This window comes from Molothrus ater, chromosome 4, assembly GCF_012460135.2.
Source record: "Molothrus ater isolate BHLD 08-10-18 breed brown headed cowbird chromosome 4, BPBGC_Mater_1.1, whole genome shotgun sequence".
NCBI classification, from domain to species: domain Eukaryota; kingdom Metazoa; phylum Chordata; class Aves; order Passeriformes; family Icteridae; genus Molothrus; species Molothrus ater.
Genome location: NC_050481.2, coordinates 10,271,854 through 10,288,788, shown reverse-complemented (window position 1 = coordinate 10,288,788; position 16,935 = coordinate 10,271,854). Strand labels below are relative to the sequence as shown.

The 16,935-nt window shown below is 42.3% G+C and overlaps 1 protein-coding gene and 1 long non-coding RNA gene across 2 annotated transcripts in view; both read right to left on the bottom strand.

Annotated features, from left to right (window-relative positions):
- ADAMTS3 (ADAM metallopeptidase with thrombospondin type 1 motif 3) overlaps positions 1-1,354 on the bottom strand; it is a 58,959-nt gene extending 57,605 nt beyond the window's left edge. Inside the window, exons 1-2 of the mRNA XM_036382721.2 lie at positions 1,299-1,354; positions 298-395 (exon numbers count right to left, since the gene is read on the bottom strand). Coding sequence (XP_036238614.1) covers positions 298-366 — 69 coding nt within the window. The 5' untranslated portion in view covers positions 367-395; positions 1,299-1,354. The remainder of the gene's footprint in view (positions 1-297; positions 396-1,298) is intronic.
- A 758-nt stretch (positions 1,355-2,112) lies between these two features.
- LOC118686492 (uncharacterized) lies at positions 2,113-11,494 on the bottom strand. The gene is made up of 3 exons (XR_004980174.2): positions 11,357-11,494; positions 4,009-4,178; positions 2,113-2,208 (listed from the first exon to the last, which is right to left on the bottom strand). It is a non-coding gene; the product is annotated as an uncharacterized LOC118686492 (long non-coding RNA).
- Positions 11,495-16,935: the final 5,441 nt, after the last annotated feature.

Genomic DNA, 16,935 nt, shown 5'->3' with positions numbered 1-16,935 from the left:
GGAGATACCTTGAATATTCCAACCACAGCAGCCCTGCTCTTTCAGAGGACACAGGTCTTGAACTGCATGATTTTCCCTCACAAAGCAAAAAAAATAAAAGGAATTTTCCTGAGAGAGTGGGAATGCATCTTTTATTACAAGTGTACAGTGATTTCTGCACCTAAAACATGAAGCAGCCTGTCACATTCAGCACCAGCAGCTTCACAGAGCCACTTCTGGGAAAGCCCAGAATCAGAAAGGCTCAGGAACTGTAAAGTGCCAGCTCCATAATTCTAAATAAAAAAGTATTTCACTTACCATGCAGCTATTCTCCGTTTTACTCCCCTCGTGGATGTTCACCAAGTGACGTCCAACCTCACTGCACATGGTTCAGACGCTGAACACAGGCTCCTTGTCTGTAATGTGACACACCTGTGTGCCGTGTGCTGCAAACCACCTGTTTGCTGTGGGGTCAACGATGAACGTGCACAGTCCCAGGTGTTTGTTCAGGGTAATTACAGGGGCACTTCAGGGAATCACAGAATCAGACTGGTTTGGGTTGGAACAGACCTTAAACCTCTTCTACTTCCAACCCCCTGTCATGGGCATGGACACCTTCCATAGGCACAGGGATACAAAGCCCTGGCCTCTAGTAAAGCTGTTTCTATGCTCTTAAAACATTATTGCAAGTGTTAAGTCTGTGACCTCCTAAATTATTAAACTGTGCCAAACTGGCTTAAAAAGTTCCTAAATGTCAGAGAAACCAGGATACACAACAGACAGAGTTGGGGGCCAGGGCAGATACTCTGTTTTGTCATCTACCAAAGGCTTGACAGAATTGTAAGAAAGGAGAAATAAAGTGTTAAAATTAGATGCCCTATTATTTCCAATAAGAAACCACAGCAAGTGCTACTCCTGTAACACACGTAAATCAAGGCAGGATTTGAGAGTTCAATTTTAAGACATTTCTCATCTCCAGCAACCCAGTTTGGCACACTATTACCAGAGAAATCATAGATTTCTTGTGTGTATTTCTAGTCTGTTACACATACATATGCATATATGTATTTACATATGTGTATACATATATAGAGCTGTTAAAAATCTGTCAGGCATTTGCAATTCTAAAATCCTTCAGATGGGCTTTCTGCATCTGTGCAACCTTGGCTGATGCACGAGACTGACAGCCACAAATATTTCATGAACCCAGACTGGGGCCTGAAGCAAAGAGGCACTGAGCTCTGTCTGGAAGGCTTTGCACAGGGCCAGGGGGGAGGATTTGGCAGGGATGATACTCAGGGGAGTAAACATGGTGTTACCTGATCTGGAACATAGTTTCTGTGAGGTCCCACATCCTCTCGCAGCAGAGGTGTCTGCAACAAAACAATTTCAAAGTCAAGCTTAATTGGAGCAAGAATTCAAAGGATTTGAATTTAAAGGATATTGCCTCTGTGGAACCATAGGAAGTTACTGATCAGGAGTTCTTGCAGTGCTATTTAATCCAAACTTCAAATATTCATTTTTTGGGACAAGCCCCTTGTAAACTCAACTATAACATCTAGCAGGAATATTTATAGTGTAACTGAACTACAACACCTAGGAATAATAGCTATCATCCAGACAAATCCCAGTCTTCACTGGTCCTGTCCACACACATGTTTTAATGCCCAGTTTTGCAGTGACATTTCCTGATATTTAGGAATCATTACACTTTATTTTCTGAGTTTCTGATCTACATATGCGTTTGATGACCTTTCTTAATCAGAGCCAGTTTGGAAGGCATCAGTTCTGTTTTTTCTGCTGAAATACGGCTTTGGTGTCAAAACCTGACTCCTTTGAATGACTGAGATCTCGTGCCTCAGGCTCTCCTCCATGGAGCCTGCCTGGATGGAAATACAACACAAGGATGGAGTCCCCTGTGAGGGAGGTGACTGGAGACCCAGATCCTGCTCTGTGACACACCAGAGCACGTGACCATGACCTTCTCAGGTTTCCAGCCTTACTAACAGGGAGAATTTACAAGATCCAAATTTTATGTTCTGAAGTATTGCCGCTGAAATGCAGAAACCCACCTCCTGCAGCTGCCCCAGCCACAGTTCCAGCCGTGCATCCCAAAGTCCCAAAGCCTTTTTGGCTGCCATACCACCACTCAAATTTGAGCCTTGTTTGCCACCTGGTGACTTGCCATTTGATTTTCAAACCTGCGCTGAAAGCTTTTCTTGGCATGACCTGTGTAAGGAGAAGATCCCAGTACCAAGGTGTCAGACAAAGATTGCCAGACTGTACATGAAACCCAAGCACTCCATAAAAGACAGTGCCTCTCATTTCTCCTTCATGATGCATTAAAACTGGGAATATTAAACTGCACAACCATATTTAATTGTTTTAAAGCCACTATTAATCTAGCAGGTTGTTAAATGAAGAAATATAGAACACCTATTATTTTTAACAAAGCAGAGCAAGATTTATGGCCAAGATTTAACCATAAGACACAGGAAACTGGAGAGCAAAATGTGAGATTTGAAAATTATAGTTAAAAAACACATTGTGAAAAAACAAAAGAAGCAGTGTTTGTGAATTTTGTATAATTAGCACATGCCATAAAATTCTTCCTGCTCTGAGGTGGTGAGCTTTAAAACAATGTGTGCCAAATAAAATGCAATTAAATTGAATTTAATTGCACTCTGAATCTTCAATAAAATGATAACCTTGTTCCATGTCTAGGTTAACAGTTGGATTTGATGATTCAAAGGTCTTTTCAAACCTAAACAATTCTGGGATTCTATGTTCATTTCCAGCTGGCTTCACCAGCTCAACACTATTCCTTTGTAACTTAAAAAGTGCTTTGGTTTTAGTCACATTCTTAGAGAAGTTTTTGGGGAAGGGGATGACTGAAGAGAAAGAAAGGGAATATATTTTCAGTGGTTGCTTTTCTGTCATTGATTCACACAAAACACATTTCCATACGGAGGGAGGGAGGGAAGGAGGTTGCACACTTCAGCACTCCCTTACCTCTCAAACACAATGAAAATCAACTAGCTTGGCATGATTCCCTAAAGCCAGAAAAGGCAAGAGCTGCACCACAGAAATGAAAAATGAAAAGTAAAAATCATAATATCCTGTTGAAAATCAGTTCCCCAAGCAAGTCAATGGGAATGGCTGATTCAGCTCTAACTCACAGCTCCTTACTCCAAGGAGCTCCTGTGTTACCTGATTACCCAAATCCATCCTGTCAGTAGCTTTTGTCACTTCTATTTCCTTGAATTTCTTCCAGCAGGTCATTCCACGACACAAGAACAAGCACAGTAGTGGACAGCTGCCAGCAGTGCCTTTGGCCAGCATTTCAATAAGCACTGCAGCTGGATCCCAAGGGATAACACTGCTTCTGGAAGCTGCCAGCTGCTCCCAGGGCACGCTGAGCAGGACCAGGGGAAGGGGCAGACTGCATCCAGCCTAACCATAACCCTGTCCATCACATTTTATTGTATCAGTGTCTATGAAGAGAAGAGACAAACAATTGATGCCACTGTCTTTCCACTAAATGCATCTTGGCTTTACAGCTGCACCCCTGCAAAGGGTGCCAGGACAGAGACCTCTGGCTCTCTTAGCCCTCCTGAAAATCCTGGCCAGGAGCTGTGTACACAGATCCTGAGAAAGTGTACAGGCAGTCAAGAATTACACTTTGCCTTCAATTTGCTGGGACACTTCCAAATCACTTCCATTTCCAGAAGGAATTAAAACAGGTGCTTTGTCTCTGCAAAGCAGCTTAAGCTCAAGTCCTGATAACACTTGCTGCTCTCCCATGGGGTCATGGTCATTAAATATTTAAGCCAAAACAACAGTAAGTTGAGAGGAGAGAGTGGCAAGTTTAGCAGACAAACTCCTGCCTCCCCGGAGCCCCCTTCTCCGCTCCCTCCCGAGGGGGCTCCAGCTGCTTTAAGGGCTCAACAGAATCACGAGGCACAATCCCAAATACTGTTTAAAAACCAGGAGCTTAAATGAAAATGAGAACTGAGCTTCTGACCTTACCTAGGGTCATCTCACCACGTCACAGCCAGGGTTATTTCCAGGGCAGCATGTGAGAGCTTTCACTGCAGCAGCTTCAATAGGCGTTTGCCTGTGGATTAATGGATGACTTTGGCTTCTCTTTCTTACCAGCCTTTACAATTCAGGAGAACACACAGAGGATTCTGCAGCAGCTGAGTAAAAAGACAAAAGTGAGCTAACCTCCTGACCTGCAAAATAACCTCATGGAGAAATCCATTCAACAGAGCAGCTTGCTGTTCCTGGGAAAAGGAAAAGCAGAGGAAACAATACCTTGGATGCTGCTTAAGAGGGGAAATGACCACAGCAATATTTTGCTCAACCTCTAGGCAATTTTTAAGAAAAGTAGAAGCAGCAGGAACCTCCAGTGCTATGCACCAAAGAAGGAGGAAAAGGGAGACCTTGTGCAGACAGAACACGCAAGTGTTTGGCTTCAAGTGTATAAATGTCCATAGAAATCCCAGTGGGGTTAAAGGAGGCTGCTCTGAGAGCTCCAGTTCCAGGGTGTGACACTGCCCTGGCATTATCCAGGGCTGAGCTACGGCACAGGGGCTGCAGCTCCAGAAACCCCTGGGACAGCACAGCATGGCCAAACCTCCTGATCTGCATTTAAAAAAGGGCTACAACACTACATATGGTATTGTTTTAGGATTTCATTTACACTCCAGCCTGTTTGCAACAAATTGCAGGATAATACCTGAAATTCACCTCAAGTTTGTGGTGTAGTTACACATAGGTAAGCATGCACACAAAACCATGTGGGGAAATATGTATAAATATATTTTTCTTTGTTGTTTCCTGCTTCTTTTCTGTTGGCTAGTCAAGGTCATCAGTGTTTATGACCTCAAACACAGCAGACAAGCATGCATACATACATACCATGTGGTTATAAAGAAACATGATTAAAATCAATTTTAAAAGCTAAGCACTGAATTTCAAAGGTGAAGATAGCTTCTATTGAAATTCCTCACTTTAATGGGGGTGATCTATGTCCTAGCTCCTCCCTCTTTTGGGGGTTTTACACTGCACTTCTCCTTCTGTATGATAACTATATGGAGAAATACTTTAAAAATACAGTTATTTATCAATTTATGTGGTTTGCATACCTTTATCCAGACTGGAATATTCAGGATCAATGGTCCCTGGCTCCAGGAGATGCCATACAGCTGCCCCAGCAACAGAACATTTCACTTTGAAAACAATTAAAAACTGCAAAGCATCTGATGACTAAGAAACACTCAGGTTTCCTTCTGTCCATTATAATTTCTGATAGGACACACACTGTCAAGACCATCATAATTAAGGCATTTCAATCTCTCCTCTTTCCAGTTTATTTCCCAAATGAAATCATGGCACTTTTTGCAAAGTCTAACCAGTAGTACCATTTTTCCCTTGATGCCAAAGCCTTGTACCTCAGGGTTATGACTTCCTAGGCTTGATCTGCATTTCTTCCCAGCAGCTTCATTTAAGCTCAGTTTTAATTCAGAGAGCTGCCACAACAGCTAGAAGCAAGAGATTTGCACTTTTAAATTGTCTGGTCTCAGCAGTCTCTTCTCACATTCTTATTTCTCCACCCTGCAGGGAAAAGCAGGAGAGAAGAATGGGAAGAAAGGCAAGTGCCTAAGTAGTAATGGAGCCTGATCCTTGCAGGTTCCTATCACTTGCTTGTGAGCCCACCCTGGGACTTTTCCTAGTAAACAGGCTTTTCCTTGTGCCTCAACTTGTGTGCAAAGTCACACATTTGTAGGGGCTCTGTTACCTGTGTGAATTTAATTGGTTGGGCAGAGTTCAGCCAATGAAATCAGCAGTTATGGAGGAACAACCACGAGCCCAAGGGCCCAAGCATTCTGCTGCTTTCAGTGACTTGAAGTAATCATCACCTAAGTGTAATTAAAGCATAGTCCTTACCTGCATTTCTTAACTGTTCCAGCTTTAATTTGGAATCTTTGCTCTCCCATGGTCTTTCTGCACTTTCCCCTCAGCCTCCCACTCGGTGCAGCTGGCTTTGACTTCAGGACAAGGCACAGGACGAGGTACAAAACTCAAGTGTAGTATTCAGCCTCAAATGGGAAGTGAATCATCTGAGGCAATTCAAGCCAAATTTAAAATATCAGTAACTGCTATTACCTGTTTGCTTCACTCCCTGCCAGCATCCTTCACCTGATTATCCCATGTCAGAGCCTGAGAAAGGGACATATCCTTCAGTGAAATATCCAAATAATTAGAATTTGTAACCTTGGATTCTTATTAGCAAACAACTGCATTTTAGAGAAAAAAAATATCTACTTTAATTTCAAATGAAGAAAGGACCTGGCCTATCACTATTCAGTGTAAAGTAAAATAGCTCTCATTTAATGATTCTCCTAGAGTGCCATGTAGCATGGAACTTTTTCTAGTCTCCTTATTTACTACTTGCTGCCATGCTGCTTTGTGGAAGAGACACTTGATACCAGAGTCTTTTCACAGGCTTCATTCTACACACAACTGAAACTTGAATTCAGCACAGAAGAAAGGGGGAATTCAAACCTGGGCAAAGACAGTGGCAGCTTACAGCTTGTGGGTTCCACATCCAAACCAGGAACACTCTGTAATTCAGCTCTGGGACAGGGCTGATCCCTCTCCCTTCCTGCTTACACTTGGATCTTGTTTCTCCAGTGTAACAGTGGCAGAGTGGACTTTGCTGAAGGGAATTGTCCAGCCTCAGCTGCTGGAGCAGGTGCAGGTGAGCCAACCAGGGCAGTGCAAAAAAATCCAGAAGTGATGGAAAAAAGGAGCAAGAAGGAGTATCAGGTAAGGGGAGGAGAGAGCAGAACACAGGTAACTGTGCCACTACACCTGGCAGAAGGTGAGGCTAGGTGCTCACTCAGCCAGGAAAAGGAAAAGAAGTTCTTTTTGCCACTTCTGAGTGCTAGGCACTGCTTCCTGGTGTGTCCCTTCACTCCACAGCAGAGCAGAGATCTTACCTGGAAACACCACAGGAGCAGGTGATGAAAAGCCTCCTTGTGGGTACCAAATAGCAAATCAAGTGCCTTTCAGTCATCCTCAGACCCACAGCAAACTAGGAAGTTTCCTGTGAAGGATGAAGCCATCCTTCAGTCCCACAGGACATTGTGTTTGTGACTGCCCTACAAGAAATACAGGAGCAGGCTTTCCATTTTCCTTAATAAAAACAAATTACTTCCCAAACTTTAATTTGGGAATTAAAATTCCTCACAATTGCTCACACATTACAACTTGATTATTTAAATCTTCTTCTTCAAACCTTCCAGGGAAAGCTGAAAAAACAAACACATAGAATACTAAAACTCGACTGAAATCTCAGCACCTTTTGGTCATTCTCGGGAATTTTTAGCTTGCTTTGGGCTTGCAACAGGCAAATGTTCTGGTAACACCACTTTCATCTTCTGCAGTAGATTAACTCCTTGTCCTTTGCAGGTTTTACTGAATCTAACACCTTACAGACAAATACAATAAAAAGTGCAGAATTGTATCTATTTTTCTTTACAGTTCCATAAAGGTCTGTACTACACATGATTTAAGCAGCAAAACCACTCATCAGCTCAGGTCATTGAAAAGGTTTTTAAGTGCTGGACCAAGTTTATAGGAAAGCTTTCCTATGCTGCAGTCTGGCTGTAACTCCTGAGCTCAGGAATGGCATATGGGGATGATTTCAAGTTACCTTTCTCCATTGCCTGTGCCAGCAGTGAGCCGTCCCCTCTGATAAGGGGCAGAGTGGAAAGAAATCAGTAACTCCTTAAAATCACCCCAGTGGGAGCTGCCAGAGGTCAGGAATCCCAGCCCTGCTGCTGCTGAAGCCCTTCATTTACTGTCCAGTGTTGTACGTGTGAAATGATTGAGTGGTTGCTCTGTTCTGCCTGCTGGGTCACCTTTCTATATTTATCACATCACTGTATAAAACACCACAGTGTACCTCAAGGATAGGAGGTTCCACATAAAATTAAACCCTACCTTAAATCTTCCTGAAAAAGCAGCCCACTCCCCAGTTCTGAAAAGAGAACTGCTTTTCCTCTCTCTGCTCAAAAATTCCAGTAGGAAAAGACATCTCAAAGGCTCAAAGAGAGCTCTGAAGACATGAAAGAAAGGTAAACCAGCATTGAAAATACCCTGAAACATTCTGTGCTGACAATCACATTTGTACAATAAAATATTTGTCCTTTTTTTGCCCAAAATATCCTCTAAAAGAGCTGGAGGATAAGAGGTGCCTTTATACTGAGTCACTGGAAGGAAAAGTGAGTCCCCTTGGCGGGTGCAGCCCAAGCACCATTGCAGGCAATGGAGGCTGTGAACTGCCTGGGCTTTGACTTGCTCCTCTGATGGTCCTAAGTGCTGACAGCACAGGATGCTTTATACCCATTTTTATTTATGCTATAATATCACTTCCAGCCTTTCTTCTCTGCATTTCTTTCATCCCAGCTTCCACTGATGTGCCCCATCTGTGCTGGTCTGCGCTGGAACTGCCCATCCTGCCTGAGTCAACAGCACAACACTGCTCTTCCCCAGGCTCCTTTTCCAAACACAAACATATTGAGATTCATCCCACTCTATTCCAAAGCACTCACATTTTTATACAATGATACAGAAAAAGGAGAGAGGTTTAGTATAAACTGCTGTAGTCCCTTAGAAGCCATGGGGTCACTACCAGGCACCAAGGGGTTGGAACATCCAAGAGATAAGAGGTGTTTTAGCCTAAAATACAGACTAAAATAAAGGATATGGCTGCAGCAAGAAGAAACAGAAGGAAGAGGCACTGAGTGAAAAGTAGGAAAGAAGAGTCTTCAGACAGTTAAAAAACACAGAGTCCAAGCTAATGCCTCTGGAAAATGTTCTACTGGTCTGTGAAAATCCTTATCAAAGGACCCTTGGTGTTCTTAGTCTGACTGATAAGCTAAGTAACCTTTCACTTCTTGTTTAAAAAGAATCTCAATTTAAAGTAAGCTTCTTTCCTGCCCAGGAACCTACTTTTAGGTTCCTGGGCAGGAAAGGCTGCCCACTTTTACACAATACCACTGAAACTTCGTTATTTTGCATGGGGGAAGCCTTTTTTCCCTTTAAGACATTCCAATTAACCTCTTTCCATACTGCTGCCAACATTAAATCTAAAGTTAGGGGGGAAAGGTCACTCCCTCACTTCCCAGATTTATCTAAGAATCAAGGGAGTCAAGATCTGTCACTACAGGCTGTAACCTGAGGCTCTTCCTCTTTACAACTGCTACCAGTTATTAGAAAACAACATACAGGCTACTAAGATCTCCTGAAAATGGATTAAATTGACATAAATGATGGAAAATCACAAATAATTAGGGGTTTTTTGCTAACTTACTATAGAGAGAAGACTTTTAAAATTACTTTTTTGTGTGTGTACATATGTACTTCCTTAATGTGTTTTTGCTGTCCAACTCTAATAAAATTTAGTGATTAGGTAGAGATCTCCAAGATGCAGTTTCCTTGTTAAGAATTTGTTCCTGCAAATTATGCAGTCTAAGCAGTAGGTTAAGGAGAAGACTATCCAAGTGGCCTAAAAGAGAAGTTGCAACATCAGCCTCAGAGGAAAAAAAAAAAAGCCTTCAAAATACATCAAGGAAATACCCAAATTACTTCTTTCCTTCTATAATTTAAGTCCTTATATTTTATTGAAGCAATGTCATCACATGTATAGGAATGGTTCCTAAGTGAAAAATACAGAGATTTGGTTTTGACTGCACAGGTAAGTGTTGAATAATGATTCTGAATTAAATGCCAAAAGTGCTCAGTGTGATGTAGCTAGACCAGATTATCCCTTAAATACTTGTCAGAACATTTCCTTAAGTCCTGTGCTACAGTAGAGCACTTAAGTACATGAAGAACCTGAAATATCTATAATTCCATATAAGTGCTCCTATTTTTTTAGCTTCTTGGGCGCTTCACATGGAGATCTGCGTGCAAATCATTTGAATTCAAAGTGTAAATAAGCAGAAAATGGGAAAAATTAATGATTTAACTGTTAACCATTTTTAAAGACACTGCCTTAAAGATACAAAGGGTTTGATATCAAACAAAACAAACAGAATTCAAAGTTTGTGCCCAGCATCTGACACCTGCCAGATCTGAAAGCAGAGAGCTAGACCTGCAAAGAACACTGATAAACCCAAGATTCACGAGGTTATACAGGTGCTTCAGGACTGAACTACCTGCACTGAAAAGAAAAATGCCCATCAAAGTCTTACTGATTTTATACCCTGTCCTAGGGATTTCCTAATTAATCTGGGGCTCCAAACTGATCAGCTCCTTTTTAATAAGGCGTTGGATATTTCTTCAGCTCCTTTTTTGAGTTTTAATATTGATGAAATTATTTCATAGAATTGAATCTAAGTTTAGGGCGACAATCAAGCAAGAAGGAACAGAAAGAAAAATGAAATCTCAGCCTGCATGTCCAGAAGTGACACATTTTAATATTCTACTGCCTAAAGTTCTGAGAAAGGGTACAGCTACCTTCCCAGAAAATTAGTTTTCATCATATAAGAGTAAAGCTGGCTTGCTCTTTCTTTTCTTGCACCAGTACAATATACTCTGCCCTTTCAAATAGGATACTCAGGGTTGGGTGAAGTCTGAGCCTTGAAAAAGGTTTTCCCACAAGAAATTTGGTGCTAAGACTGTGACTTGAAAATCCTGAGTTGAAAACACTGGTTTTTGTGCAGTGGCTAATGGCTGTACTGAAGGAGTCTTGGTAGGCCTGATTTTGGAAGATAAAATTTTACAGTTTCCCATTTAAATGGACACAGAAAGATACTGGGCTGGTACTGTCTTTAAAATAAATACACAGAAATCAGAATCTGACTTTATTATCCAATAGTCTCCACTTCTCACCAAACTAAAGATGATTTGAAATACATGATTTCAAATGGGGAGGTGATGCAGCTGTTTCTGCCCTTTGGAGCCATACAGACACTCCATTATCAGGGCACATACAGCCATAGACAGGCTGGAACAGTGCCAATACAGCAGTGGTGGTGGCTGGAATTAGATAGGGATATTTGTCTAAAGCTGGAAGAAGCAAACAGAAGAAAAAGCAGTATCTTGTCAAGTGTTAAGCATCTTGGACCTCAGGTTATTTATTTCAGTGAAGGAGGCAAAACCCTTGCAGAGGTCTGGCTCCCTTCTCAGTGCTACAGTCCCAAATCAGGAACTCCCTCTCCCCCTGCTCCTCTCTCACCTTCTTCCTGCTTGGCAGAGCAGCCCAAGGGCTCCAAGGATGACCTGCTGACCTGCTTCCCACAGCACAGACTGGGAAACCACAAAGTGTCTGGATGCAAGAGTGAGACACTGAGATTCTTACCTGCTGCCTTGTTCCTGTCTCTGGCAGCCACCACAGAGCCATTAATTTGGAATTCACCAGCCCAGGAGTGTTGCTGCCATGGTGGGAACCAATGCTTGGCATCACTTCTGTGCCTCTTGACTCACACGATGCTTTTGGCTCATTTTCCATCATTTCCTTCAGCTACAGAGGAAAGAAGCAAATTGTTAGAGAGCAAAAACAGCTGTAAAAAATGCCACTCAGTGATGTAAGCCATGAAATCTGTGTTCTAGGGAGAGGAAACATGCTTGTTTCCAGACACATAAAAGCTGCAGCACATGCAGCACGAGAGAGGAAAATAACTCATGTTCATCAGAAATCTACTTTGACAGCTCAAAGATACTTGGACTGACATTTAACCATAAGTGAAGAAGGTGATAGGTGATTCTTCATCCTGCAAGCCCAGCTGATGACTCTGTGCAAGGTTCTGTATGAAAAGACAAGAGACAACCCTGCAAATTTTTCAGGGGAAAGATTAAAAAAGAAAGAAAATGCAATTGGAAGTGCACAGGATTTAAGTTTCTTCCAGTGCTGGGCCAGTTGCATAACAGCCCAAGTCTCACTCCAAATCTGTTTGGTTTTCCAGTTCCTGTTCCTTTTTTTTTTTTTTTTTAAGAGAACAGTCATTGGAAGTTCACATGCACAGGCAGCCGAATAAAAGCTAATGACATCCAGGTCAAGTTACACTTCCAGAAACACACAGGCAGCTCATTGCCCTGCAGCTTCTTCCAGTGTCTTGGCAGGGTGGGTCTGTCACCAGCACAAGCAGTACTGGGTGACATCTCACATTTATGTAGCACCACACCATCCAAAGGTGACTCTCAAAGGGATCTAATAAACTCCAGAGTGAGGGGACTTCTGATGCATCTTTGTTCTTTCTGACATCAGAGCTCTGACTGCCAGCAGGAATGAGGGGAACAAAGACATAGGGGACATCACTGCACAGGAAAACAGTTTCTTGCCAACTGAAAGGACTGGAGGAAAATCTTTTAAATCTTGCACATACTTCAGAAGAATAATTTGTTTTAGGAAGTGGCCTTCAAATAAAACATGGACTTACACAGACTGAACTCATCCAGCATTCCAGGCAGCTGCCTTGGGGCATCTTTGAGGTGCTGGGAATGACCTGGATTTGCATTTGCCAAGGCCTTTTGTAATCCCTTCCCAGTTTTATCTGTTATCATCCCACCCTGCTCATCCTGTTGTTACCTGGCCATCTGTTTTCACAGTGAATAGGATGAAGCCCCTATGCAGGGTGACCAAAGAGCTCCACACACAGAAAACACTGCTCCTAAGCCCTCCAGATGCTCTGCCTGCTCACCCTAACAAATCCAGATGTGGCTCTCAGAGATGAGCCTTGCTGTGCACAGCAGCTCTCTGGTACTGTTGTAGCTGTGGTTTACTGTGTGGAACTGGGAAGAGATCACTCTAAGGAATACAATTTAAATGAAGACTCTGCATTTTAAGTGGATGTTTCTGTTTGGAAAGCAAAGCTTCAAGAAACAAGGCAAGGCACAGAATGGAGAAGAACTTCTCAGAGGGCTGCATCGATTAGACTGCAGGAAGGAGCAGCACATCTGAGAATAGCCAAAACAGAGTCAATGGGAAACCTCTGAGCTGTTTGACATTGTGGTCCTGGAGCCAGGGGATAAACCTGAGGGCTAGGAATGCATCATCCAAACTCTGACCCCAGCTAGATATAATGAACAATGCAAATTGGAAGATTTAATCTCAGATAGTTTTGCGTAGATGGGGATTCATGGTTCATTACATATTCATAATGAGAGGGCTTTGCCTTCTCAAAGGCACAATAATTATCAGCTTCAGGCAGCTTTTGCATTCAGAAATGCTATTTAACTCACTTGACAGCTGCTGCAGTCATTCACAAAAAGACATTATTACATTTATCTGCACCTTTGCTCCTCCCTGTACATCACTTCATTCAATCCCTTCCAGAGCCACCCATTTTTAGGACAGCATTTCCAGCATGACATAGAATTGAAGAAACTTCTCCATTAACTCCTTATGGTTTAAGAAATAAATAACTTCTGTATAAAACAGCCTTGACAGAAAACACAACAAACTTATTTTTCTAGAAATGTCAGACCCAGAGGAAAAAAAAATTACTATCCTTATTATAGCTATTGGGCATATAGCTATATTGAACAATATTGTTTACTAGTAAAAACTGCACAGCAAAAGGAACATAACTGCATAAGAGGTCTTCTACCTGATCCCAGGTTTAGACACAACATCTGGCTAATGCACAGAAAGTTTTATGCAGCTATCAGTGCTGTTTTCTTCATGAAGGACTGAGTTCCCAGATAGCCTCAGCTGGCATGGGTGGAATTCAAGAGAAAACCTGGATTCACTTATGCCTTAGGAAGAGTTGGATGCTCCCTGAAGACTCCAGCAACTAAGAGGTGAAAATGACTCCTGAGATGAGCACTTTGTAAGTGGCCACCCAGGAGAAAAAACCAAAGCAGCAGCAAGAAAGAGTGCTATTCTACACAGAATGAGCAAATCAAAAAGTAAAACACACCTTCCTAATTTTGGAAATAAGAAATGAGGTTTCCATGTTAAATCCAGAATTGAAAAATTGCTCTATCCAGCAATCCTACATGGAAAGCCATCTGAACTTCCAAGCAGGTGCCTGGTTTCAAAAGCATTAGTTACCTTTGCAGCTTTCCATGCAGCACTTTATGGCTCTCAGGATCACAGTCACTGATCAGCTGGATGCCATCAGCACGTGCACTACATAAACCAGCACAAAGCAGAGGGGCAAAAATCCACTTCATTTTGTGAGGAAGGAGGTGCCAGAAGACTTGCACACATGGCCAGGGTTCCAGTGCATGGGGAATCAGCTCCAGGGCACCCCTCCAGCCCAGATGAGCCCTGCCAGTAACACATCACCACTCCAAACTGCTTATCGGTGTCAGAAAATGGGAAAAGAACTGGAGACAAAGTTTATGTACCACACTGTAACAATACCTTCTCATTTTGAGGGGAACCAACAGCAAGGAGCACCTGAGAACAGCAGCACACAGCAAGATGAAGAAAGGGACTGGTTTGATTTACAGCTGCATAACTTACGGACACATCTGGCAACACAAGGCCAGGGAATTTCATGGGGAAGGAAATGCCACTTGATGCTTTCACAATTAAAGCAGACAATGCAGAGATAGTTTACACAAAGTGACTATTTCTTCTTGGGAAAATTCACCTAAAATCTTGGGTCAGGAACAGCGGGGAGAACACGTTCAAAATGACAGTTCTGATTGCTTTGGACATTCATTTCCTTGCTCTCCATCCTCCTGAATGGCTCACTCAGAGATTAAAGTATGAACATTAATTCCCATTGCTCACCTGTAGGAAATTATTACAGGAAGAAAGCAAGTCTTTTCTGTCTGAAATGATAATGAAAACTTTTATCTATCAAAAAATATCTTACACATGCTAAGCAAAGCCAAAACAGTTTCTGCTGTTAAGCATTTTGTTTAAATTATATTCTGAATATACAACTGGCAGAGACAGCACTTGGCTGCTCTCTGTCCTGGTTACAAGGCAAGGGAAGCCAGACAGACATGGGTCCTTAAATTCTGGCAGGTTTTGGGAGAATTCCAGATCCACTGAAGCAGTTTGAGCTGCTAGGACAGAATTCATGCTTCTCATTAGGATAATTCACTCTAATAGGCCTCCAAAGGCTTTCCATTTTTGGCAACGTTCTTTTAATGAGAGTCAAGTTGGAGCTGCATATCTTACATTGTAAAATATTTTAAATAAATACCCCACAAGGAAATCATGGTGATCTTAAGAAAAAAAGAGTTAAAACAACCAGCTGGAAAAGCTGTACTAATACAATTTAAAAAAAAAAAAAGGAAGAACTTCAGATGAAGGAGAAATGTTGTCCAAAAGGAAGGTTCCTTTTGCATCCTGGCAAAGTATCATCCATGTCAGCTGGATGTTCCTCCTGGGATGAGACAGAGCTGTGCTGAGATGATATAACTGTGGATTTCATTCTGGATGTATCAAGGATGATTACTCACTCTGAGATCTACACAGACAATCCATGCCACTGCTCTCACACAGAAGATCTCATCAGCCTGAGGGAAGCAAGGGAAAGCTGCAAGTTTCAAAGCTGAAACTACAGCACTAAAAATCATTACAGTATTAACACCTGAATTTTCCTACTTCCCTAGGAAGGGAGTGCAAAAGCAGAGTGGGAAACAGGGAAAGGGAAACAGAAATAGCAAAGCAGAGACTGAAATATGAAAAAGGCCGAGATACTCACTTAGAAGTTAAGATCCTGAATACAAAATGAAAAAAAAAAATCCATGGAAAAATAAAATAAGGAGAGAGGCAGCTGGTATTTCACAAAGTTCTCCCACTGAAATTACATAAAAGGGAATATATTCAAATGTCTGAACAGCCCCTAGAGCTGGGATTTCCTTAACTCTGACTTCATTTCCTCTAAGCAAAGGTATTATCTCAGCAACTCCACACCAAAATAAAACAGAGATGGCAGAAACAATTTTAGTGCTCCTGTACCATGATGAAGACTCTGAAATATTAGATATTTCTCTCAGAGTCTACTTGGGGCAATATCAGATTACTGCAATGTTGGACTATAAATGGCCAACATATGACTATAAATAGTGGACTTTCCTCACTCTCATTAAAATGGAAAAGGTTTGCTTGCTCTTAGAGATACATTAAGCTGTGTTTAGCTGCCACTTACCCAGTGTAAATGGAATATTTAATGTAAAATTCGTACCTCACACAGACTCACAGATAGATCAACCTGATGGTTTCAGTGCAGCAAACTCCAGTAAGTTCTGGATACTCCTGGATGTTTTTCAAATCCCCTGACCTTCCCCACATGCACTGAGCTAGTTTTACCACCCCTGCATTGGCAAAAGAGCGCTCCAAAGGCAGAGAGCAGCATCAACACACACTGCTCTAGAGACTGAGGTGGGGCAGGGCTGCTGAGGCAGCTTCTCTGCTCCTGCCTCTTCCCTGACACCAGACACAGCCATTGATTACTCTCCTTTCTGGTGCCAGCTGTAACTGTTTCTCTTAGCTTAAAAGAGAAGTTGTATTTCCCTATCCTTGTCCTGTTCCTCCAGCACCAGGTCAGAATAAAGGGAAGAAGCAGTGACAGTCCCAAAAATTTGTTCTCCTCCCAAAGAAGGCGCAAACAGAAAATGGATGTTTTCTGCTGGGGAAGGACACAAGACAGTCCAGAGTGATCTGTCTTTGGAAGGACTGAGGATGGAAAGGGATGAAGACTCAAGTGCTGTTAGTGTCCCACATGACATAAACGCTCTGCAATGTAACATGGAGAGGGGTTTCTGCCCCAAGGTAACTAATCTCAGTGCCTCTCCCACAAACATCACATGTCCCACCCCTAACTCCCATCCCACTAATAACACAGTGTCACTTATATTCTAAAGTTTGCAGCCTTGATTAACACCGACTCTGGCTCCCAGAACTGATTTTCCCAGTGCTGTGCTCCTGTTGGCTGCCAGGGAAATGCAGCAGTAAATCTTCCAGCCAAGGAA